The following is a 26255-nucleotide window of genomic DNA, read 5'->3' as shown; positions in this document are numbered from 1 at the left end:
TTTTCACCGTTATTTTGGTCCGTTTTCTAGCCCAAGGAATGTTTTTCATGCAAAACAAATGCTTGCAATGGATTCAGAATCATCAAGAACCCCTAGTTTGACCCCTCACATGCTACTTAAAGCATATTCTTTTTGGTGTGTTTCTTTCCTGTATATTGAAGTCGATGGAGTGAATATACAAATGGCCATAACTTTTTTTCGCAGAGTTTCCGGCAGAGCAGGCCTCTCATTTTGTGTACCTTAATGACCAAATGAATAGAAAAAACAAAAATAAAAATGATGTCATGACGTCACAGGTAAAACCCTATTCTTTGAGCTTTTAGGCCTGTGGCTCCCCGGCTATTGGCTTTTAGGCTTTGTTTGAAGTTGCACATGGTAGATATGAAACATAACCTAAATATACAAAGAAATTACTGACATATTTGACAACTTTATACTTAAAAAAAGAACATTGATAGTGGAAATAGCTGATCTACAAGCTCACAACGTGTCGCGATCTGCTATTTCCACTATTTTTTACTAAAAAATAAAAAAAAGATATGGACATCTTTCAACTTGGAAACTATTATGACAATTATGAAAAATAACCGCGATTATGTCAAATAATTGCGATTCGACGATTATGTAATAACTGTGACAGCCCTAGGCTTCAGTAGTTAACCTTTGTATGGCCTCTCTCAATTTGAACTCTTCTCTCTCACTTTTCAGATGCAAGTTCTTTAGTTTGACGGAGACTCCGGAGGACTACACCATTATCGTAGACGAGGAAGGATTCAAAGGTGAGCCTCTCTCCGGGCAATTATTTATGGATCACTTGTGTTACTGCAGCAACCATGGATCAGTGAGCAGGAAAGTGACACATTGTGCAGGCCTATGATTTTCTGCAGTTCCATACAGCGCGCTCGCTGACAATGTTTGACCACATATTGCTTCATTGCCAGTCCCATTACAGATTAGAAAGCCAAGCTGCCACGCTCTGCGTTTAGTAGTCGGTTGGTCCAGTGAGTGAATCCATGTCATTACTGGCCATTTCCAGGGTGACCCTCGTGGGTCACCATGGATACTACTAGCTATTTTGTTACGAAACAGGTGCAGGTATTTTCTGTTGTGTGCAACTAACTGTGCATGTTTTCTGGGGAACTCGTATGCATCGTGAAATCCAACACAGCAGTACAAGATTTACTGTACAGTAGCTGTAAAGTACAAATAGCAGTATAACTTGTATAAGACTGTACATTGCAATTTAAAAACAAATAAATCCATCAGAAATATATACAGGGTAGCAATGGCTCAGGAGGTAGAGTGGCCCCATGGGAATCGGAAGGTTCTTGGTTCGATCCCCGAGCTCCTCCTGGCTTCTTCGTGACAAAGTGTCCTTGAGCAAGACACCGAACCCCTAACCGCTTCAGCGTGAGATGGGTTTTGGCGAAAGGCTCTACCATTTTTTTTTTTTTTTCTCTTGGAAACACCAATGACAGATCACTAACGGATCAATAACAGCCGTCATCACTCATTTTAAGGTTACTTGTACAATTACACAATCGTGACACTGCCCATTTGTTACTTTTTAGGAGGTTTGCTGGGAGATTTGTCAGTGTCAGTCAGTGGTAGGGCTGAGCGATATCGATATGATATTACGATATCCCCAAAAATGCCAGACGATATCTACTCTCAGACTAACCAAAGGTGCACAGCACACCGCTCCTTGTGCGGTGCCAGCCAACAAATTAAACACTAAATAATAAAAGAGTATAGCTGCACAGGCACCCACCCGTTGCTGCTAGTTTTATTCTAATGTGGACACACATTAATAAAACTTGCATCGGCAGCTACAAGTGTGCGGCTACACTCTTTTATTATTGATATATCTAATCTCAGACCACAATATGGATATAATATCAGCATATTGCTCAGCCCTAGTCAGTGGTACAGTAGCTCACGAGTCACGACTGACGTCCTTCTCTGTTGTCTCTTCCAGAACTCCCCCAATCGGAGCACATCAGTGTAGCTGACGCAACGTGGTTGGCCCTTAACGTGGTGTCAGGGGGCGGGAATGCCACCAATTCACAGCCAATCGGAGTTACCAAAATTGCTAAATCGGTCATCGCGCCACTGGCAGATCATAATATCTCTGTATTCATGCTGTCGACATATCAGACAGACTTCATTCTGGTGAGTGCAAATCCATTGGTGGCTTTAATACACTACTTAACTACTGTAGGCCAAGGATTCTAAGCCCTTTTTCTTTTTTTTGGAGCTGTGTGCAGCTCCCTATACGTGGCTGTGTGGGTCTGTGTGTGTGTGTGTGTGTGTCTGTCTGTGTGTCTGTGTGTATGTAGCCTGACTTCGGCGCGTAACTAGTGCCGCACCATTTACGCCACTCGCGCAATATATACATCAAAATGTGCGGCTCGGCCGGGAATGGTGTTCTATTACCTTTCGTTCCGATCCGCCTTACCATGCCGACGTAATCGGCAAAAAACGACGCTTAATTGTCCCCATTGACTTATAATGGGACAATGCAAGAAATCACTTTCAAGTATTTTTCTCTCGTAAACCATAGGAGCTACAGTTTCAAACCTCGGAGAGGAGATTTATAATGATTTTAAGAATGAATCGAAAAATAATTACATCACTCGGCCTCATGGTGGCGCTATAACGGCCCACTTTACGTTTTGCCCCGTAACTCTTGAACCGTAGATCGGAAAATTAAAATTCTTTTTTCCCTGGATTCCTTGGGTCAAGACGCATCTCCCCATATATGCCACGCCCATTTGCGCCAGGATAGATTTTCCGCCATCTTGAATTTTCTCCAAAACACACTTTTTGCTCCTTTTCCTACATATTTTCTTCAAATGTCACAAAAATCGGTACACATGATCTACACACACACACACACACACACACACACACACACACACACAGCTCCACTTCACACGGGTGTGATTTTTTCTTTTTTTTTCAAGGACCCCCAGTTTGATAATTATGCATCGGGCCAGCGATTCCCAACCTGTGAGACGTGTGCCCCCAAATAAATGGCAAACACAAAGATGTAATTGATAATATAACATTAATATAAAAACTATTATTGCGACCGTAGGTCGCATTTACTATCAAAACCTCCACCGGCTGTCCGTCCGTCTGTCTGTCACACGTCACACGTCACACTTTTGCCCTGCTCATATCTCCGCAACCGTTGCCCCCATCCATGCCAAATTTTGCACACACACTCCTTACCTGCCAAACTACAACCTCCAAGGACCCCCGGAGCCCCAGGGACCCCCAGGTCGCTGGGGGACCCCCAGGTGTAAAAAATGACCAAATGTGCAAAAATGACCACCCCAACGGGGCTGCTCACGGGGAATTCCTGGGGACCACCCACTCCTGGTGCTCCAGAACGGATGCAAAAGTGGTGGCGCCCCCAGTGGAGGACCCCCTCCACTGCAGCTCACATAAAATGCCGTAACTCGGGCTAGGAGCGTCCGGGAGAGCCGGGGCCGGTACCTATGGGGCTTTTAAGCCGTGACATCATTTTGTAGGCAGAGGAGAACTCTGACCCAAGAGCATTTTCTGTCCCTCACTATTTCAACAGATCCGAGACAAAAATAACGACTAAAGTATAATTCTAACAATTTCCTTTCAACAACAAAGAGAAGAAGAATGTGTAAATAGTAAAAATAGTAAAAAGATTCACAGAAACTGGGGGCAGAAATTCTCCTCTGCCTACAAAATGATGTCATACTTAACAGCCCCATTCGTCCACCAAGGCAACGCGGAGACCCCACCCCTCATTTCTCACATGGCCCTCTTCTAGCGCCACCTTCAGGCCGATTTTTAAAACACATTTTTGGACACTGCTCCTACAGTTTTTGCCCTAAAATCACGCACATCGCTACACAGTATGTCTACACTCATCCCATCAACATGAATCTGTCCCATATAGCGCCACCTTCAGGCCGATTTTGAAAAACACATTTTTGGACACTGCTCCTACAGATTTTGCCCTAAAATCACGAACATCACCACACAGTATGTCTACACTCATGTCATCAACATGGATCAGGAAGATTTTGGAAAAACACATTTTTGCCCTATTTGTGGCGATAATCTCCCGATTAGGGAGTCTTACTGGTATATATAAAAATTGTAATAGCTATAAATAGGATAATGCACACGGCTCACCCATCTGACCACAATGGCTGCCATGTTAAGTGGCCAGATGGGTGGACCATAAACACCGAACCACTGCATTATTAGGCCACAGAGACCCAGCCTGGTTCCAGCCCTTGAATCACTAGCCATGCCCATTAAAACACATTATATGTTGCCAATCAGGGGTGTGTCACACAAAAGCATCAAAAGTAGCAAGCTTGAAACGGGGGCTTTTTGAGCTTGTCGATCTGCTACTTTTGCAAATTTCTTTTATTTGAATCCTGAAAAGTAACAGTGTGTCATCATGGTCTCGTTTGCTGCCTTTTCTTGCTTGAAATCGAACCAGGCCAATCAGTGTCCTTCTCTTTCCCAGGTGGTTCGACCGCAGGCGGACAGGGTTTTGAGCTTATCATTTCTGTAAGGTTAGGGATTAGGCATAGTGTTTGTAAGGTTAGGTTTAGGCATAGCGAAGTTAAGTTAACGTGAAGTTAAGTTTAGAAAGAATCAAGGCGAAACACCCGGAAAAAAGGGAGTCCTGGCAAGTCAGCAGCAAGGCAATATGGAACAACAATGGCAAACTATTCATGGGTTGCATTTGTAGTCCTAAACGGCCATGTTGAGGACCAACACAGGTTTTTCAATGTGTCTGATTGGCAGTGGCACAGAACTAATGTTCTCTGCCAATCAGAACACCTGTGTTGGTCCTCAACATGGCTGGTGTAGGACTACAAATGCAACCCATGAATATAGTGATGATGCTGTTTTTAAAAGACTTCCAGGAATAATGGAGGTGAAACCAAATGGAATAGTGTGTCTGACTATTCAGTTGAAATATTGGACTGAAATGGGAAATGATATCTTGCAATTAAGTCGTTACACCAAATTCCATAGCTAATCAAATTCTGTGACTTGTGACTGGCTTGGAGATGGTCTAATTGCTGAGGACTCCCTCTTCAGTAACAGCCATCTTGGAAAAAAGGCTGCAATGGGAGCACATTCAGACTGAATAATGAAGCCTAATGGACATTCTGGCCAACCACGGTCCCCCATTTCAGACCACTTTAGTCTCCAGGTCCCCAATCTACACTGTAAAATCCTCAGTGGTCATTTAACGTGTAAAATAGAACCAAAGGGATCTTTCCATTCCAATGGTTCCATTTGTACCCTGTCTGAGTCACTGTCCCATAAGGGTTCATTTGTTTCCTAACCATCAATCATTTAGCTGGGAAATTGAACAATCAGTGTACTGCATTAGTCAATTCAGCTTGGACAAGTTTTACAATATAGCGTCAATATGAAGGATGCGTTGGGTGCTATTAAAGCTCTGTCAAATTCAACATTAGAAAGAACATTGTGCTCTTTTCATAATGTCTAGCTACTTCACGCAAGTGAAGATTCGGGTCTGATCTAGTGTATATATTGCATATTACTGTATACTGATATAGGCTAAGTAATAGTCTAGTTTATAAAAAGAGAATTGGTGTACAGCTTCATAACATGTGCAAAGGCTTACATGAATACAGTGACTCCTAAAGCCTGAGATGGCAAGGCAATATCAGTGGATATGCTGCGTTCTCCCGGGGCTTCTGTTTTTGTTTTTGGAAGAATATTTTCATTTTGTCAACGGCACTATTAATGTCTCATTCCAGAGCCTTTTTGGCCTCAGGGAGCAGTTTTATTACATTGCTAAAAAAAAACAACAACCACGCACGCACGCACGCACACACACACACGCACACACACACACACACACACACACACACACACACACACACACACACACACACACACACAAAGGCTTCTTAAGGGCGCTGGTGTGTTTGTTATAAGGAAAGCAAGAAAGTGTGTTGATGTGGATAATCGGGCAGTAGTTACGTAAAGAGGATAAGCCTGGGTTTTCAGGCTGTTGTTGTTGGAATTCCAGGTAACATACATGGGTGTACCTCTGCTCTGTGCACCAGCTGCCACTAGTATCCACAATCCTAATGACCGCTTTAACCCATTTAGGCCTAGAATTGTTGAATGCTTTAACCAGTGAAAAATAGCAGATATACAAGCTCACAGCGCGGCACCGAGTGCCGCGCTGCGAGCTTGTAGATCTGCTATTTTTGAAAAATCATGTTTTGTTTTGCAAGTCTTTGAATATATCTACTTAAAAGCGAACATTTGTAACTCAAATATTTACTTCTGGGTGGTCCCTGGAACAACATGTTTTGAAATGGGGGTCCGTGGCCAAATACCTGTAATTTTGGGGGTCCTTGACATGAAAAAGTTTGAGAACCACTGATTCAGAGGAAGGATTTAGAAGTCGGGTCAAAGATCGGGTCAAAGATATTCAAAGACTTGCACTCGTTTTCACGACTTTTCAAAAATAGCAGATCTACAAGCTTGCAGCGCGGCACTCGGTGCCGCGCTGTGAGCTTGTATATCTGCTAGGTATTTTCCAGGTATTTGAGAGTTAATCATCTAGCTCTTGTCTTCCCTGACTCATATAAGCGTCCATTCCTTTCTGAGAAACATAAAGCCTTCCTTTGAATGTGCCGTTTCTAATGCATTCTCTCTTTGTTTGTCCCACACACTGTCTGGGTACATTACCGAGGGTCTGAGAGCCAGCCAGAGACCAGCCCGTGTTTTTCCTGTGTTATGATTATTTGCGTTACATAAACCTGTAATTCCTGACCTAAATGTTGCATGCAGTCATTTTAGAGGCAGTCATAATAAGCAGGGGCGTCACAAGGGGGGGGAAATGAGTTATTAGGGCCCAAGGTGGAGGGGCCTTAATTATTTTATATTTTAGCTATCTTAGAAAAATAGGGAGCTTGTCACACCCTAGGTGGGGTTGGCGAAAGGGCCTTTCTGTGTGGAGTTTGCATGTTCTCCCCGTGTCTCCTAGGGTAGATACCCTCAGAAAAACATGCAGTAATCCTGGTCTCTATAATGCCTCCCCCTGGCCAGCCGGGGCGCCTGATGGAGGGGAATGGAACTGGTTGGAATAACGTGTTCCTTCCACGCGCTACGTCCAACCGGGGAAGCTCCCCCTGTCAGGTGATAAGAAGCGGCCTGCGCACTCCTCATGCACTGAAGGAAGCATGAGCTCAGTTCGGGGCTCTCCCCAGGTTGGCAGAGGGAGAGCAGAGCCCAGGATTACAGCTTAGGCAATTGGCACCGGGTGAAAAAATGGGTTACAAAAATCGTGGGATAAAAAAAAAAAAAATAGGGAGCTTTGTAGTACTGCTGTTTTTGAAAAGTCGTGAAAATGTGTGCAAATCTTTGAATATATCTATTTTTTAACACTTATATTGCAATGATTTTTTCTCTTCAATGTCTCGCGTTGCCATGGTTACCATAGACTTCCATGTAATTGTGCAATTGTGTAAAAAGTGCACGCCCATGCCTAGATGATGCACCACGTGTGTAGATGCTGTTCACAGCTTTCAAACAAAAAAATCCGCTTGGAAATCCGTTCAGGCATTCATGATTTATCAGCCATTATGTTTTCTTCAGATGTAAACAAACATGGCTGCCATGTTTGAAAGAATGAGTTGGTATGGGGGTTAAACATGCAATTTCGCGATCGCGATCATGCCTAATACATTTCTGGAGGTCCCAAAAAAAAATTTGAAAAAAAAAACTTTTTTTTTTTTTCAAAAACGGCCCAAACTCGGGAAACTCGGGGTTGGCACAGCGGTAATACCAATACAAACTCGGGAAACTCGGGGTTGGCACCATATGTGTTAAGCGAACATTTGTATCTCCAATTTTGCTTCTGGGGGGTCCCTGAATTTGTTGTGACACTCCTGGTCATACTGTAAGTACTCTGTGCTGCTTGGGTCAAGCCCTTAGATTTCTATTCGTACCATATAGTCACTGTAACTCAAATTAGGATCTATTTGGTGCTATGGCCATAAAAATGGAATAAACCTTCTGACCTTTGGCTTACTGTACCAGAACCAGGGTATTGGGACAACGATACTACACGAGAAGGCATTCTGAGCCTTCAAATGTAAAGGTATACTGTACATATCGTTGTTGTCGGGTGGAAACCATGTATTTCCAAAACCTCTTGTGTGACAGTCTTATTATATAATGAAGCAAAAACGTACAAATTTGAAGCTTGGAGATACAAGGTCTCTGCCCGACAGTGACAATATACTGTATGTTTAGTTCAACTTGGCCATAGATAGACATATTTACTTTGATCAGTATTGAGACTGCAAAATTGGAATATAGGGCATTTTCACTGTTGAATATTATGTATGTCATTTATTATTGAGTAATAGTTACACAGCCATAAGAACCACTTTGCAGTACTCCTTGAAATGTCACTGAATTGTTTGACATTATTGACATCGGGTGTTTTCCCATTGTGAATTTTTGGGTCCAAAGTAGGGGCCTATAATGTATGGCGAAAATAGCAGATCTACAAGCTCACAATACACCACAATGCAACGCGTGGTGAGCTTGTACTGTAGATCTGCTATTTTCATATAAATCGGGCTTGAAGTTGAGTAACTTATGGTGTAAAATTAATTGAATGAGCCTGTTTGAATTTGAAAGGTCATCCTCTCTGGCCTTCTCGCGTTACCGTAACATTCCTGTGTGCTCTTTAACACACATACGTGTCAAGAGTGTCACCTGACCTTTACTGCTCAAATCAGCGGGATGTTGCTCTAGTGCTGCTCAATCTATTTTGTGTCACGGACCCCATAATGCAAGTTACTATGAAAACCTCCACTGGCTGTCCGTCTGTCCGTCACGTCATGTCACGTCACACTTTTGGTCCTACTCTTATCTCCGGCACCATTGTCCCTATCCATGCCAAACTTTGCACACACACTCCTTGGTTGGCAAACCACAACCTTTAGCCCTGATTTCTCACATGGCCCCTCTTCTAGCGCCACCGGCATGAGGTTGCTTTTTTCTGATGGAGATAAGCGACCCGATTAGGGAGCAGGGATTGACACTAAGGCTTGCCCACCTGCCCCCGGCAGGTAAATAAAATCTTAGGGCAGGTGAAGTTTGCTTTCAGGTTGCCCGACCGGGCGAGTGCTTGTTTGAGAGGGGACGCAACCATCTATAAACACAACACCAGATATTTGTCTAACTAACGCCTGAATGTGGCCAGAACGCTCTGTCTTCGAGTCTGTGGAATCTAAAATAAGAACACTGTTGACCTGTAATGTGATGTTTTCACTGTTGCTACACTTAAATCTATAACCTATAGTCATATTCAATCATAGCTATTGTAGATATGAAATGTTTTATCGCACAGCTTCAGAAAGTAAAAAAGTGGTTAAATTGAACGGAAATTAAAATGTTAGGCTACCTATCATTTTATAACAGACGATTTTCGGGCAAGTGGGCATGACCTTTGGGCAAGTCGAACATGACCTGTACTTGCCCGACGGGCAAGTGCCTCTGAGACCTTAATGTCAACCCCTGGGGAGTCTTACTGGTATATCTTGCTATTTTTGAATCGCCAACTTATAAAATTATGGTTAAGTGGTTAATATGATTGTGACGCTATATTAACTACTTTAGCTGGGGACCCCCTAGAAACCCCCCAAAGGACCCTGGGGGACCCCGGACCCCACTTTGAGAACCACTGCTCATTTGAAAATTGTTTTGATTTTGTTTTAAAATAACGAAGTCTTGGCCATCATACTGTATGCAAAGCCTTGCACCATAAGAAAGTGTGTGTATTGTTTGAACAGCAAATAGAAATCATTTTAAATGTGAACATCATGGCGCTAGGGCTGTCACAATTATTACATAATCGTCTAATCGCAATTATTTGACATAATCGGGATTCATATTCGTCATAATCGCATGTTGAAAAATGTTCATATATATTTTTTTAAAGTCAAAGTCGATCTACAAGAGTGAGCTTGCGATGCGACGCGTTGTGAGCTTGTAGATCTGCTATTTCCACTATCAATGTTCTTTTTAAGTATAAAGTTGTCAAATATGTCCTTCATTTCTTTGTATATTTAGGTTATGTGTGCAACTTCAAAGCCTACAAGCCAAACAGAAATGTAATTGTTAACAACAAAAACACAATTAAATCGTTAATCGCAATTATTTGAGTGACAATGAATCGTCATGTAAAATGTCATAATCGTGACAGCCCTACATGGCGCTGCTTTTCAGTTGGTCCAACTCATACATGACCACGTCGACCATGTTCTATCTACATCATGCACTTGGTTTGATGATGATCGGGCATATCACTTTTTGTATTCTTTGTACATTAAGACCCAACTGGATCACTGTACAGCGTCATACAAAAGCATCAAAAGTTGCAGATGGCGACACATTTCGAGCTTGTCGATCTGTTTTGCTATTTTTGACAGAGATGAAATGTAATTTGATCCATCTAATATTTAACCCATTTAGAACGGGTACACATTTTGTGTATTATTATTTTATGCTTTAACTATTGAAAAATAGCAGATATACAAGCTCACAGCGCGGCACCAAGTGCCGCGCTGCGAGCTTGTAGATCTGCTATTTTTGAAAAAGCGTGAAAATTAGAATTTTGACCCGATTCTATAGGTGTCTTTTGAATCCTTCTAAGACTTTGAAAAACCTATGTTTCTGTGTCAGCAATCTGACCAGCCATCGTCAAAGAAAAGGTCCTTTTCACTTAACTGGAGCTCAGTTAGTCTGTTCTTGAGAGACTACTGTGTCAGTGGTTCTCAAACCTTTTCATGTGAAGGACCCCCAAAATGATATGTATTTGGCCACGGACCCCCATCTCAAAATATTTAGTTCCAGGGACCACCCAGAAGCAAAATTTGAGTTACAAACGTTCGCTTTGAAAATACATAATATTCAAAGATTTGCACACATTTTCACGACTTTTTCAAAAATAGCAGATCTACAAGCTCGCAGCGCGGCACCGAGTGCTTGTATATCTGCTATTTTTCACTGGTTAAAGCATTCAATAATTCTAGGCCTGAATAAGAATGATGCTGGTGTCATATTGGAGAGCTCCAATAGGAATCTCCTTTTCTTCTTAGTGCAAGTAACCTACAGCGTCATCCTAAATACTGTCTATGAGGATGTTTTGAATGCTGTTCAATCTTGTAAATAAAAAACGGTGTGCAGACTGTGCACTGCATACTGTATCTATATATAGTTCAAGATATACAGTATGCAGTGCACACCTTTTTTCATGCAATCTTTTAAGGTTTATGTCCTTTGGCACAAGTGTTTTATTACTGCCGAGCTGAGAGGGAATGCCTGTTTGGGCAACACTACAGAGAGAGATATCACGCTTTGAGCTTCATGCAGTATTTCATGTCAACCAGTAGTGGTCCTTGACCACAGGCTATGAATGTCAACCACTGTCTGTTGTTTTACTTAATTTATTAAAAGCCGCAAGTTGACAATGTCATTTTTCCATGTGTGGTCTGGCTCTATAGCATTTATGGAAATGCATATGCTAATAAAACTCAAACCAAGTTTGAAGTGAGTGGTGTGTGTGTGTGTGTGTGTGTGTGTGTGTGTGTGTGTGTGTGTGTGTGTGTGTGTGTGTGTGTGTGTGTGTGTGTGTGTGTGTGTGTGTGTGTGTGTGTGTGTGTGTGTGTGTGTGTGTGTGTGTGTGTGTGTGTGTGGGTGTGGCCATGTGTGTTGCAGCTCAGTGTGTGTGTGACTCAACAGCGCCACTAGGTCACCAGCGGTATTGCAGGTCATGATACGGACATATTAACATAGATAGATGGATAGACGGGAACTGACAAAGTCACTCTTAGGAGCGGTTGACCACCGCTCAAAAACAACTTGATACTTCCTACAGTTAATATAAGCATCAAAGCAATATTTTTTTTATTTGCACATGCATTCCATACAGTTCATAGGGCTGGAGCACACACATGGACAAATTACATCATCAACTTGCAGCGGGTTTTGTCCATGTTGAGTGAAAGGTGAACTATTTCTACAATAAATACAATATTGAAGGTGTTTTTAAAATGTCAGTTATAAAGGGCAATTATAATGTATTAAGGCATATAAGGCTTATTAGCCAGGAATACTTTCAACATGCTCTACTGACAGTGTTTCTCAACCACTATGCTGCGGACCTTTGGTGTGCCCTTTGAAATTTGACAGCGAGGTCACAATTTAAGGACTTTTAAAACCTTTTTAATTCCTCAAGAAAGAAAAGGAAAAATACCATTACTGCATCAAAAGTAATCAACAAACTATATAAAAACTGGTAAAACATTGGCCAAATTGTAAAATAATATAAGAAAGAGGAAAATCATTTTAAAAATAGCCACACACAAACCGTATATCTAGGTGTGCTCTGGGATCTTTTGCCTATGAAAAGTGTGCCCTGGTTGGGAAACACTTGTGTCTACCATACAAATTGGTAGTTCTGGATTGCAGCATGCTACATCAAGTAGGGATGGGACGATAAGCTATGTTATCGTTTATCGCGATAAAAAAACACTCAAGATAATCGTATCGTGGAGATTTAATTTATCGTGATATCGTCCTCCGTCATGCACTGGTATCAATTCACTTTTTATTTGCTGAGCTGCATATCCGGTACCACTTAAACCCTCTATAATTCTAAAAGGGACTTATAATATACGTACTTGATACTGTCTTTTTTTTCACTCTCTATCAAATGTCTTTGCCAAAAAATAGCCGATCTACAAGCTCACGTTGCGACGCGTTGTGAGCTTGTAGATCAGCTATTTTTTTGGCAAATGTTCCGCCCCAGGATAATGGATTTTGATTATCGCGATAATATCATAAATCGAGATTTCTTTTGTCACAGTAAAGCCCTTTGCACACAGGCGCGTTTATCCGCACGGATAAAACGGACAATTTCATTTTTTTTAAAGAAAACAATGATTCTCTATGACCTCATGCACACCGGATCCGAATTAGCCGTGCGACGAGTGGCTGCGGCCGTGCGTCTTTTTGTCGATCGAACCCAGTTCGATTCGTGCGTCTTGTCGCATGCGGTAAAAAACTCATCACTCCTTTTATGACTCCTTTTGGGATCCGCAGCGCCGATTCCGCACAGCATTGCACACCAAATCCAATGCGTTTTATTCATACAGCAAACGGAAGAAACGCAACTGTCCTGTGTGTAAAGGGCTTAATCGTGATATGAAATGTTCATATCGTCCCATCCCTAACATCAAGTCGGCCAACGAACTAAATGAATCCCACATTGTTTTTTGTCCCCAGGTGCGAGAGCGAGACCTTCCCATGGTCATGCACACGTTATCATCCGAGTTCACGCTTCTCCGGGTGGTGAATGGAGAGACTGTTGCTGCCCACTCTCTGGGAGTCACCAACGGCTTCGTGAAGCCAAAGCTTGGTAGGCGGAAGAAGTTCATTTCATGTCAGTACTGAATGGTTTCTGTATATGCTGTCGGGCAGAAACTCCATAGTGTTATATTCTTGTGTTGCAAATGAACTCCCCACGTGATCATACGCTACAGCGTCACACAAACGTATCAAAAGTAGCAGATCTGCAAGCTCGAAACCAGAAACAACCTCTGCAAGATTGGCTTGTGTTTTAGTCTGAATTAAATTCCGTACACATACATTGCCTTTGATATTTGATATTGATATTTATGTTTGATGATAACACAATTTAACAGTGTAAAATAATCTACAAGCTCACAACATTGTGACCGGTTAATGTTCACTAGTTGTCGCACCACAAAGTATATACAGTAGTAGGGCTGGAGTGGAGTGGTTATAATGTTTTTTTGTTTTGTTTTTTCAATCGAAACCTGGAAACAATCATCTATGGACCATTAGGGATGTATGGTTGACATTCGCATTACCCTTAAGTTAATTGAAAACATTTCTCATTCACAACAAAGCCTTTTGTTTATGCTGGGAATTGCCCAGGCAGCACAATCACAGACATATCGTCACTGTCGGGCAGAAACCTCGCATCTCCAAGTTTCACATTTGTAACATTTTTTCACAAAGTAAAGCCCTGCTTCATCATACAAGGCCGTCGCACAAAGGTATTGAAAACAGCAGATCTACAAGCACACAACGCCTCGCGGTGCGAGGCGTTGTGTGCTTGTAGATCGGCTGTTTTCACTAGTTTAGATCGTTTTTAAAATGATAAATACAAAACGAACGGTTTTGGACATACAAGGTTTTCCAGCCCGACAACGACAATATACTACTACTGACCCACTGTGCCGCTCCGTTAGACTGAAGTACCTTGTCCAAGGACACTCCAAGGATATTATTACCCCCTAGAACAATCTGTACAGGCACACCAGATGTTTATGGTCCCTGCTCTATTGTTTTAGCTCCTCCGTAGAAGGACTGGGTAATACAAAATAACACAATCTGAGATGATGGCTCCAGGAAACATCGATCGTCACAATTATTACATAATCGTCCAATCGCAATTATGTGAGGTAATCACAATTATTTTGCATAATCGTCATAATCGTTTCCATGTTGAGAAATGTTAATATAGTTTCAAACACTTTCAGAAAGTAGTGGAAATAGCAGATCTACAAGCATTGCGGCGCGTTGTGAGCTTGTAGATCGGCTATTTCCACTATCAATGTTCTTTTTTAAGTATAACGTTGTCAAATATGCCAGTAATTTATTTGTATATTTAGGTTGTGTCATAATTGCCATGTGCAACTTCAAAGCCTAAAAACCAAACAGAAATGTAATTAGCCCTTCACTAAGCCCCTCCTAAAAAAGCTTTTAGCCAATGCTAGCTTAGAATGAATTCCTGCTTGCCAAGGATTGAGTGACAATTAATCGTCATGTAAAATGTCATAATCGTGACAGCCCTAATCGTCCTCTTTAAAGTTTAGGCTTGTACTATTCTGCCATCGGGTAAAGACGAATGGCATTATATGCACACGCACGCTGACACACACACGCACACACGCACACACACGCACGCACGCACGCACGCACGCACGCACACACACACACACACACACACACACACACACACAATTTTTAAATCTAATCCGTTAACCATTTAAACCCTACCTTTGTTGAAATTATTCAAAAAAAGTATAAACATGGCTTACTGTAACACTTAAATCCTATACTTCGCTCTACACTAAATAACGTTGCCCAAAATAGACTCACTCGTTTTCGCCGAATGTACACCTACTATAAGGTGCAGACTGCAGAGAACAAGGAATGCAAGTGGTCAAATCTGTTATCGGGCGTCATTTGGAATAGTTCGCAAAAACTTGCGCAGTGAAAAAGCTCCTTTTGTTATGGGTCTAGAACCGAGCCCTCGCTGCCCTCCACCATTTTGCATGGATTAAAGTTCTAATTTCATAAACCGATAACCTTTATGTGGGTGTTGACAGTCGCAACGCCTGATTTCAGCTTGTCACACTTCCATATACGGTTATTTAAAAAGGGTATTAGAAGTGGTCAAATTCAAACTAGCAATAGAATACAAACCTTCTAGAAGGTTTTCTCAAGATATTTCATAAAACCAAAGCCTCAATCTGCAATTTCTTCAATTGGTTGGTTGCATGGCTACCAAAATATCATAATTGTACATATTGTGCAAATGTAATGTTAAAATAAATAACTTGTGTCGTTGTTTGCGGGCTGCTTTCCACGCCGTTTCACAAATCGCAGAGTAGGACTTGGCCTGGTCTCGTGAGGCCAGACTTTGCCTCCCACAATTTTCAAATGCTTCCATATCATACAGTCTAGAGCACGGAAGCTCTGATCAGCAAGCGATAAAGCGGATGAAGCCTCTTCCCCACTTCCATTTCGTCTCTAGAGTCGCGCAAATTTATCTATATATAAATTTATATAAATCAAAAACATGTATGCATATATAGCTTGCTACTAAAACATCGATGTAAAGATTTTAAAGTATTTTTCGTGAACGGAAATGCCAGCTTCCTCTCTCGGATATCGGGAGGTGTAGTTCCAGACTCTTATGTAGGCAGCATTCGGAGATTGCGGAATAGTTGTCTGTCTACGCGAGACTAGACTTGGCCTAACAACATAAATATCAGTTGTGAGATTACATTTTTTGCTTTGATCCATGCTGTTTGTCTTCCAGTGCCCCGGCCCATCATCCACCCCTTATCCAGTCCCAGTAACATGTTCTGTGTGACCAGCCTGGACCCAGACACACTGCCCTCAGTAGCCACCCTGCTCATGGATGTCATGTTCTACTCTGGCGGGTGAGTGAGAGGGACCACTTTATTCCTTCACGTACACTTAACCATCACAGTTTACCACGGATGATGTGTTTAAAGGTGCTGTAAGTCGGTGGTTCTCAACCTTTTCAGGCCGCGACTCCCAAAATAATCATATTTGAACTGGGGACCCCCCACCCTGCACAAGCACTTAGAATTGTCTTTAAAGTCCTTAAATTGTCACTTTAGAAATGTGCAGATACCCTCTATGCCAGCGAACTTTTTTTGACTTGAGAGCTACCATACTTTTAAAATGACCAGCACAACGTGATCTACCCACCCCAAAAAATATTTACCTGAGGGGTCTTTGGAATAGCGACACTGGCATTACACACACATGGAATGGAAAATAGTGGGGGGAAAAGTCTTCATCCCATTCTGTATGCAACTGGTAGGTTTTCGTGTTCTTTGTAATGCTACGAAAATAAAGCATTGCCCCCCACTTTGCCTGCTTTAGAATCCATGAAGGGAGCTGAGTGCCAGGCCCTTATTGATGTCAATCAATTCACCTTAATTGACAGAATGATGTGAAAAAGCATTTTGGTGATTTTAATAATATTTTCTTAGGGGCATGTCATGTGGTCTACCTGCACAGCCTTTGTGATCTACTGGTAGATCACGATCTACCTTTTGGACACCCCAGCTCTATGCACTTAAACTTTATGTTGGTTTGTTTACTGTTGATCCTCTGGGGACCCCCAAAAATAATTTGGGGACCCCCCTGGGGGTCCCGACCCACAGGTTGAGATCCACTGCTGTAAGTGATATTTGTTGTTGAAATACATGTTAACTAGCTCTGTATTCAGATCATTGCAGTAATAATCCTCAGGTAGTGCAGGGACAAAGGAATGCGAGGGGAATCCAGCACCATGTTTCAGCAGATGAAAGAAAGAGGAGAAAATGCTTTTAATGTGTCATTAACAATCATTTTAGACCGATTGGAATTGTGGGTTAGGATGGAAACCTCATACTGTCCAAAACTGTTAGACCTTTCAGGATAAAAAAAAAAATCTAAAGTAGCAGATCTCTACAAGCTCAAAACGTGTTGCTTCGTGCTGCGTTTCAAGCTTATGGATCCGCTACTTTGATGCTTTTGTGTGACACTGTAGTATGACCAAGTAGCACTTAAATTAAAAAAAAGAAAAAAAAAAAAAACACACACACACAAAAAGGCAGAATATGGACATAGGAGGTCCCCACAGCGACAATATGTAGCATAAGGATGTTTTGCAGGGATTCTTATTATCTTTTTTTTATTGTTAATATTGCCTTGAAATGAACTGGCTAAAACAGCATACCGGTAGATCACAAAGATCATTTGGCCACACATTGTTCCTTTGAGCAGATCTGGTCACTGGTAGCGTACTCAGTACATTTACTATACTTAAGTAAAATGTTGAGGTATTTTTATTTTACTGGAGTATTTCCAATTTTCAGTACTTTTACTTCCAGTCCACTACATCTCAAAGGCAAATATTGTACTGTTACTCCACAACAATTATTTGAAAACGTCTTACTTTTTAGATTTAGATTAATGATTACAAAACATACATTAACCACTTCAGCCCTGTATACATTACGGCCTTTTGAAAATAGCCGATGCCTCGCATCGAGCTTGTAGATCTCCTATTTTCAAAAGATTTTTATACATTTATACCTATTATACTATTTGAAAACTTACTCAAGTAAATGTTGAATTCTAGACTTTTACTTACTGACTTTTAAGTAAAACATTTGCGGCCAGTGGGTATATGGTTCTCAGCATTGCTGGTCAGAATATGAAGAGCTGTATCTCTCTCTCTCTTCAGGTCCAAGGAGCCTGGAACGTCGAGTGAAGACCCCAGCCACATCCGTTTCTTCTCTTTCTCGCTGATCGAGGGCTACATCTCTCTGGTCATGGATGAACAGACCACACAGAGGTAACGTGGTCTTGTGTTTAATCCTGTTTGTTTCAACTTGCTGCGTCAGTTATTTGTTTGAAAGACTTGACACATTATTATGTGTATTAGAGTGTGAACAACCGTGCCATTTCTGTTTTAGCTGGCCTTGTTGCTAAGCAATGCTACAGTAGTCGGGTACATACCATGTACTTTTGACATAGTGCGTTTCTCGCATGTGGTATTTTCTGTCTGCCACTGTTCTATATTCTGTCACTCTCATGGGAGACTGTCTGTGCCAAAGGCGATAAGAACACAACAAATAGGCGACATAATAAGTCAATGTAAGTAATTTGGTGTCTCTAATTTGACCGCTACACTAGCGCTTGTTAGGATTGTTCATTGAGACATGGGAGTTACTGTATCCTTTATGTGGGTCAATGATTTCTCCAAGCAATGCAGTTTTGCAATAATTGGACCAGACATTCATTTTTTAAGTGATTGATTTTTTTTTCTCAGCAGCATGTAGGGCAGCCTTGGCCCCACATTTACATGAGAGCCATAATGTTGCCTAAAGGGATAGGTCACCCATTTTACATAAGTTTACGCCTTTTCTCTTACCTTCAGTGTTGTTTGTCGAACCGACGTTATCCGACACGACTCGGCTTCATTGAGCTTGATTACATGCACATTAATACCAGCGTCAATTTTATAGCATCTAAAACTAACCTGTTTCTCTAAACCTATTGCAAACCTACTCCGAAATTGAACTCTGAGAGTCTGTGATGTTGAGACATTTTTATGTGTTCGGATAAAACAATTATAGTGTATAGCGTGACAAAAACTATGGATGCATCGTGAGCTTGTAGAATAGATTGCTATTTTGGAAACATTTTGGCAAATTTTGACATTTGACATTTTCCCTCATGGTGGATGGTCCCTGGGACAAAGTCTTCCTAATGGGGGTCCGCAGCCAAATGCATATCAATCTGGGGGGTCCTCGAGATGAAAATGTTTTCAAACATAGTTGCGGAAAGGTACTATTTGCAATTTGTGAAAAGGTACTGTTGCGGTACTGTCCTGTACAAACATGTACAGATACTGTCAGCTAAGATTCCCTTTATCAGATGTATCAACTTTGATATCATGCATTATTAATCATACCATTATGGTGTCATTATATCAGTTACTGTTGCAAAAGTCTGCTTGTTTGACGTGTGTTGGTGTTCTGCATCCTCTATTTTAGGTTTCCAAACAACGTCCTTTTCACCAGTGCTTCAGGAGAGCTGTGGAAAATGGTTCGCATTGGAGGGCAACCTTTAGGATTTGGTGAGTCGTAGGTTTTGCACATTCACTAGAGTAGAGTTAAGGTCAAGAATAATGGACCATTTGTTTTGGTTTCTTTCAACCTGGGCCTTATTTTTCCAAGTCATTTCCATGGTGAGTAGTTGTGACTAAAAAACACTTCACTATTTAAATGCTGCTGGCTTTAAGGTGGTGTTTTTGTTTTGTTAAAAAGCTAAAGCTTTGTATTCTGGTAGTAATCATTCATTACTATAAAATGTTTGTTTAGTGGTCTCTCCAACATTTTAGTAAACAGAAAAAGCATTTTCAGATCTGGATACCAATTATTATGCAGTCAGGAGAGTGAACATACAGGATGCAGTGTAAACAAGTGAAATTAGAAGTTATGACAAAGACATAAGCAGACAATTTGTACGGGAACACTATACTGTACAATTGGAGCTCTCTCCTGCTTGGATACAATTGGCAACTTTACTGTACATTACTTGAAAAAGGATTTTCTGTTTACTAGATTTTCTGTCCCACCCGTTACTGAACAAACATTCTAGATCTATGATTACTATGAGAATATAGAACTATCTAACACTTTTCTTTTAACAAATAATTATCACTTACTGGGATCACCATGTTCTAACTTCATTTAGGCATTTAGGCACTTTTTAACATTGAAAGACGCGATGTCGAGAACTACAAGAATAAGGCCCATGTTGGCATAAAAAAAGACTCCTCCATTAAGAATGTAGTATTGTGTTAGTAATTAATGACGTTAATTACCTGTGCCCATTTGCCTTTTCATAGATGAGTGCGGTATCGTGGCTCAAATATCGGAACCCCTGGCTACTGCTGACATTCCAGCTTATTACATCAGCACCTTCAAATTTGACCATGCCCTGGTAAGATTTATTCCTACAATTCATTTCAATGAGGCAGTAAAACATGATTTATACTTTATTGTGCGTGTACTGAAACATTGCCGGCCTACAAAGATGGGCTGTTATAACGGGCCTTGTCCATAGGAAGCGTTTTTCTGTCGTACTGTACAGTACATTTCCGAGCATCATGTTTCAACACTCGGAGTCCAGCGTTTTTTTTTTTTTTGGCTGAAAATAATTCAACTTTTGTTGAGGAGCGCTGCTCCTTCGTTGTCACATTTGATCCTCCTGACCAGGCCTGGAATTTCATCATTTTAGGGGCAAGGCCACTTGGCCTTTAGTGTTGTAAATGTCTTTAAGGCACATGGCCAAATGCCGGGGCGGGAAGGCCATCAGATATGACGAGATCTTAGTTCATTGAAAGAATTAATTGAATTGAAGGGTTAAGGATGATTTAATATGTAGATCAGGGGTCTTCAATGTTTTCAGGCCAAGGACCCCTTAGTTGAGAGAGTTTCATCGTTTGACAGCACAATCATCGGTGTATTCTGGATTCAATTCAATTCTGTCAATTTGTGTTTTCAGATATTTAACCACTTGAACCGTCAATACTTAATAAACTTGACCTTTCACTCTGTACTTAGACTGCTCTTTTTCCCCTCTACACCAAACCTCTTAGCCGACCTCTTAGCCGAAAATAGCCGACATACAAGCTGTTGTGAGCTTGTAGATCTGCTATTTTTGGCTAAAGTTCTCAGAATATGGACGCTAGGGTACAAGTGCTAAATATAGAAAAGTCACAAAGATTTGGAGGACCCCCTGTAGTAACTCTGAGGACCCCCTAGGGGTCCCAGACCCCATGTTGAAGACCCCTGATGTAGACTATCTGTAGTGAAATAAATCGTACATCTTTACAATCTGTTCCATGCTAATTGCTAAGCCCTGCACCAATCAAAGGTTGGTTTAAAGATGGGAAACTCGGGAGGAATTATGAATTCAGAATCTCAACAAAAGACACGGGTGTCTAGAATTAATGAATGAATATTTTGTTTCTGTGTCTTGACAATATTTGACCCATCCCATATGGGATTATCAGACACATCAAATACATACTGTACAATACCGCCAACAGCTAAATACAAAGAATACAGTATCTCACAGAAGTGAGTACTGAGTACACCCCTCCCATCTCCGCAAACACTCAAACGTCTGCAGAAATGAGAGGGGTGCACCCACCCCTGCGATACACTGCATCTCCATATGGCCTGCACATAGAATAAAGGTCAACATTTAAATTCATCTATTAGGTCACCCTTCTCCTATCCCACGCTTTAAAGAGATATTCCGCAAATGCAAATACATGATCAAAAAGAAATTTCGTTAAGGCACCATTCTCATACTCTATTAAGTTAATATCAGGGTTATGTAGAACTTTTTTAAATAAACGTTCTCTCAAGTCATGATACAAAGGACAAAATAGTATTCACATATTCTTTCTTCCTCTGCTAGGCCCCTGTACCTTCCTGTTTCAATGTGTAAAGGCAGAATGCCACGTCTTATTACATGACCAGACAGAGGAGAAAGTGGTACAGTCAGCTGCGGCCTCAGGGCATGCCATTTTTTGGAGTGGCTCAAGGGCAAACTGAGTATCACAGATCACACCACATTTGAGCACCTCAATTGCTGATAGGTTAGTTGATGACAGCACAGGAGTCAATAAATGCTCTGTGCTGCCAACGCTGATATCCAAAGCGCTCCACTGCCCATAAAACACTTTCTATGAACGAGGCCCTTAAAGGTTTTAAGACATCAAATTTCATTCTTTTTTATTTTGAGTTTTCTTTTTTTCACGTTTCCTGACCTCAATGACACCTAAGAAAATTACTTTCTGTAATCTGTCGTTTTTTGAATAGAGGGTATGCGCGTGACATCATCATAATACCCGGAAGTTATGTGGGAACGCCTACTGAGTGGCAAAAAACTAATTTCTGACCATGACAGCCCATACAGTACATCCAAACAGAAAAGTCCTAGCTGATTGCATTAAACGATGTTAAGCGACATCCAGGGGAGGGTGTGGTTGTAGGGGAGGGTGTACTCAACAACCTAAGTGGTGAATGGTAAATGGTGCATTGGACCTATTAGTCAAGGACCCACAAGCCCAAAAGCTAGGAATAGGGGTGATACCTGTGATGTCTTGCCGTACTTTTTATTTCTGTTTTATCTATTAGTTTGGTCATTAAGGTCCACAGAATGACAGGCCTGCTCTGCCGGAAACATCGCGAAAAAAAGTTATGGCCATTTGTATATTCACTGTCCCATCGACTTCATTATACAGGAAAAGAAAAATATTTAAAAAAGAAAATAAATGTGCTTTAAGTAGCATGTGAGGGGTCAAACTAGGGGTTCTTCATGATTCTGAATCCATTGCAAGCATTTGTTTTGCATGAAAAACATTCCTAAGGCAAAATATCGGCCCCCCAAAGCTGTGAAAAGTGAAGATTTTTTTATGACTCATCACTTTTTACAATTTTGGGGGGCAAAAATGTAGCCAAAGGAATGTTTTTCATGCAAAACAAATGCTTGCAATGGATTCAGAATCATGAAGAACCCCTAGTTTGACCCCTCACATGCTACTTAAAGCACATTTATTTTTTGTATTATTTTCCTGTATAGTGAAGTCGATGGGACAGTGAATATACAAATGGCCATTACTTTTTTTCGCGATGTTTCCGGCAGAGCAGGCCTCTCATTCTGTGGACCTTAATGACCAAACTAATAGATAAAACAGAAATAAAAAGTACGGCAGAACATCACAGGTCCTCTCCCTTTATCAGGGACTGGGTCCCTGACTATATGCAAACACAATGTAAAGTAACAGCAAAGGTGATACACCCTCCCCTACAACCACACCCTCCCCTACAACCACACCCTCCCCTACAACCACACCTTCCCCTGGATGATGCTGCCTACTCCCAGAGACAAATGAACTCACCTTTCTGAGCCATTATTAAAAGAACTACAGATTACAGAAAAACCCCTGAATGTTGAAAGGTCAGGTTTTTTTTTTCTTTTTTGTAATTGAGGCCAGGAAACCTTCATAAAACCTTCATAAGACCTTTAATAAATGTAAGCTTTAAGAGATGTAATGACCACCTCCACCTGCCACACTCCTTCACTGTTCACCCTCGCCTCTTTACAGGTCCCCGAGGAGAACATCCAGAGTGTGATTGGTGCTCTGAGGACCAATGAGAGTGCAGCACATTGAAAGGAGGAGGAAGAGACATTGGAAAACAAGCGTTTTAATTCATTGTGTTCTTCAGACGTTGATTTATCATGCCCAAAAAGTGCCAAGAGCTTATCAGTGGACTACTGTGGACTGGTTGTGAGAGGAAGGGATTCTAACCCCCGACGTTGGCGTGTTGTACGGGGGAGATGGAAGAGAGGAGTGTGACTGTGTTTAGGATGCCTTTGTTCCTTGATTATTAACTTTTCCTCCCATCCATATGGCACTCGAGGCCCTTGACTGCCTGCTCTGATAGCTGTTGCTTTAGTTTACCAGACTGAATCTTTCCCTTTTGACGTTTTCTTTGTGTTTCTCCTTCATGCCGAAGCTGCTTTCCCCCCCAACCCCTGCATATCGACCATACTGTTATTAGTTAAATACACTCCTGTGGTGGAAGGAACAAGAATGTACTCTCAAAACAAACAAAAAAATATGATTATCAAGCTGTTTCCCCCGCTCCGCAGGTTATTTTTTTCTCAGTGCCAAGATGTTTTAATGCCTAAACTGATGCCTTGTCAAAAAAAAAAAAAAAAGAAATGTGTGCAATTGAAGGAGACATTTTGGAGTTGCCAGCAGCAACGACAGTCTGTGCGGTTTAAAGATAATGGTGTGGTTTTTGCTTTTACTCGATATTTTAATTACAGCTCCGATAATGAACTGATTATTGAATTGAGAGGTCTTGCGATGCTGGCCCACCGAAAGAGGAAGACGTTCCAACGGTTACCTCATGGTAACGGCTCTCACAGGGGCCTTTTCCACCGGCAAAGAACCAGTTCGGGTTCTTTCTCCCGCCTATGGGATGAACTAGAGGTGAGCTTTTCCACCGAGAACCGAGTTGGTTCCAAACCGTAAAAGTTGGTTCATGGCCGGTTCGCCTTGAACGAACCGAGGTTCCAAGAAAGTTGCCATCCCATAGGCGGGGGAAAGAACCCAAACCGGTTCTTTGCTGGTGGAAAAGGCCCCAAAGTGGGGTCCAGGGATCGTCAGGGTTCCTTAGAGGTGGTGCCATAGTTTTGTACTTTTTCAGTTTTTCATGTGTCTAGGAGGTTGAAAGTACATCATTGGACCCCCTGGTGTGGTTTTTATGAGCAATTATGTATTCTCTTGGTATTTGTTTGTTTTCTCTTGGAGGCTGCCACCTTGTGGTCAAAAGTGTCAGTTAAAAAACACAGATACAATTACATCACAGAATCAACTCCTCCCCTAATTACCATTCACCCAACACTGTGGGGTGTGGCTAACTTCAGCTGGGTCACCACCCAGCATGACATCCATGCATACTTAATGAACTGGTGGTGTGGCCTCATAAAAACACAATTTTAACTCTTTCTGTATACTTTTTTGGAAAAAATCTTCCTCCTAGTATAATCATAATACCTGATAATCATGTTTTAGAGGGGGGAATAATCATGGCACCACCTCTTTATAGGGTTTCTAAATTGACCCTTGGAGGTCTATACCTCTGAGAGTGTGCAAATGGAACCAAATGGCCCCTCATGGGTCTATTGGGTTCCTTTTGTACACTCTCAGACTGCCGTGTGGAAACAAGTCATCCACGGTTCCTAATCGCTTTTCAAGAGTCCGCTCTGACAAGACATCCAGTGACGAGACTACGTTTGCATCCGGTGATAAATAGAGCTGTCACGATTATGACATTTTACATGACAATTAATTGTCACTCAAATTATTGCGATTACCGATTTAATTGTGTTTTTGTCGTGGACAATTACATTTCTGTTTGGCTTTTAGGCTTTGAAGTTGCACATGGTAGATATGACACATAACCTAAATATACAAAGAAATGACTGACATATTGGACAACTTCATACTTAAAAAAGAACATTGATAGTGGAAATAGCCGATCTACAAGCTCACAACGCGTCGCATCGCGACGCGTTGTGAACTTGTAGATCGGCTATTTCCACTATTTTTTTACTTTAAAAATATATATATGAACATTTTTCAACATGTAAACGATTAGGCTGTGACGATTATGAAAAATAATCACGATTAGACGATTATTATGTAATAATTGTGACAGCCCTAGTGATAAATGACTGAGCCACTTTTTTCTTTGATGATATACTCCAATAACGACAAGGTGTGTTTTACATAAGCTAGTGTTCACCCAGGGAACACCCCCCCCTGGTGGCCATTTTTAGGGCCTTCAAGAAGCTCCCCTCCCCCACCCCAGTCTGCACTTTAATACAGGTCAAATCCCCAGAGGCCTGATGTACTGATGTGAAAAAAGGGGGGGAGGACTATTTACTTTTGAAGGATTTATCGAGTAGGGGAGACGTTTGTTGTTGGTCTCGGGGCAAAAAGGGTGCGAGGCTTTTCTCCGCCTCGCGTCGTACACCCCAACGAAAAATATCTTTGTTAGATTTCATTTTTTGCCGAAAACAAGTATTTATCAGTGTTAAAAAAAAAAAAAAAAAACGTGAGAAAGGCAACAATTCTTCGGATTGAAAGAAACAAGAAAGCTTTTTTCGTTTTCGAGCTTGTGTGGAAAATAAAAGATGAGAGCTTTTTTTTTCTTTTTTTAAGCTTGTGTGTTCCGTTC

General features: G+C 41.4%; 1 protein-coding gene across 1 annotated transcript in view; it reads left to right on the top strand.

Annotated features, from left to right (window-relative positions):
* The window catches only part of castor2 (cytosolic arginine sensor for mTORC1 subunit 2), a 33056-nt gene extending 8524 nt beyond the window's left edge, over positions 1-24532 (top strand). Inside the window, exons 2-9 of the mRNA XM_080748766.1 lie at positions 709-779; positions 1979-2172; positions 13363-13495; positions 16214-16337; positions 18161-18271; positions 19476-19558; positions 20333-20427; positions 23609-24532. Of these exons, the coding sequence (XP_080604892.1) occupies positions 709-779; positions 1979-2172; positions 13363-13495; positions 16214-16337; positions 18161-18271; positions 19476-19558; positions 20333-20427; positions 23609-23674 (877 nt within the window). The 3' untranslated portion in view covers positions 23675-24532. The remainder of the gene's footprint in view (positions 1-708; positions 780-1978; positions 2173-13362; positions 13496-16213; positions 16338-18160; positions 18272-19475; positions 19559-20332; positions 20428-23608) is intronic.
* Positions 24533-26255: the final 1723 nt, after the last annotated feature.

This window comes from Nannobrachium achirus (assembly GCF_963921795.1).
Source record: "Nannobrachium achirus genome assembly, chromosome: 19".
NCBI lineage: Eukaryota > Metazoa > Chordata > Actinopteri > Myctophiformes > Myctophidae > Nannobrachium > Nannobrachium achirus.
Note: the sequence above shows the minus strand (reverse complement) of the source record. Positions and strands in the feature narration are given on the sequence as shown.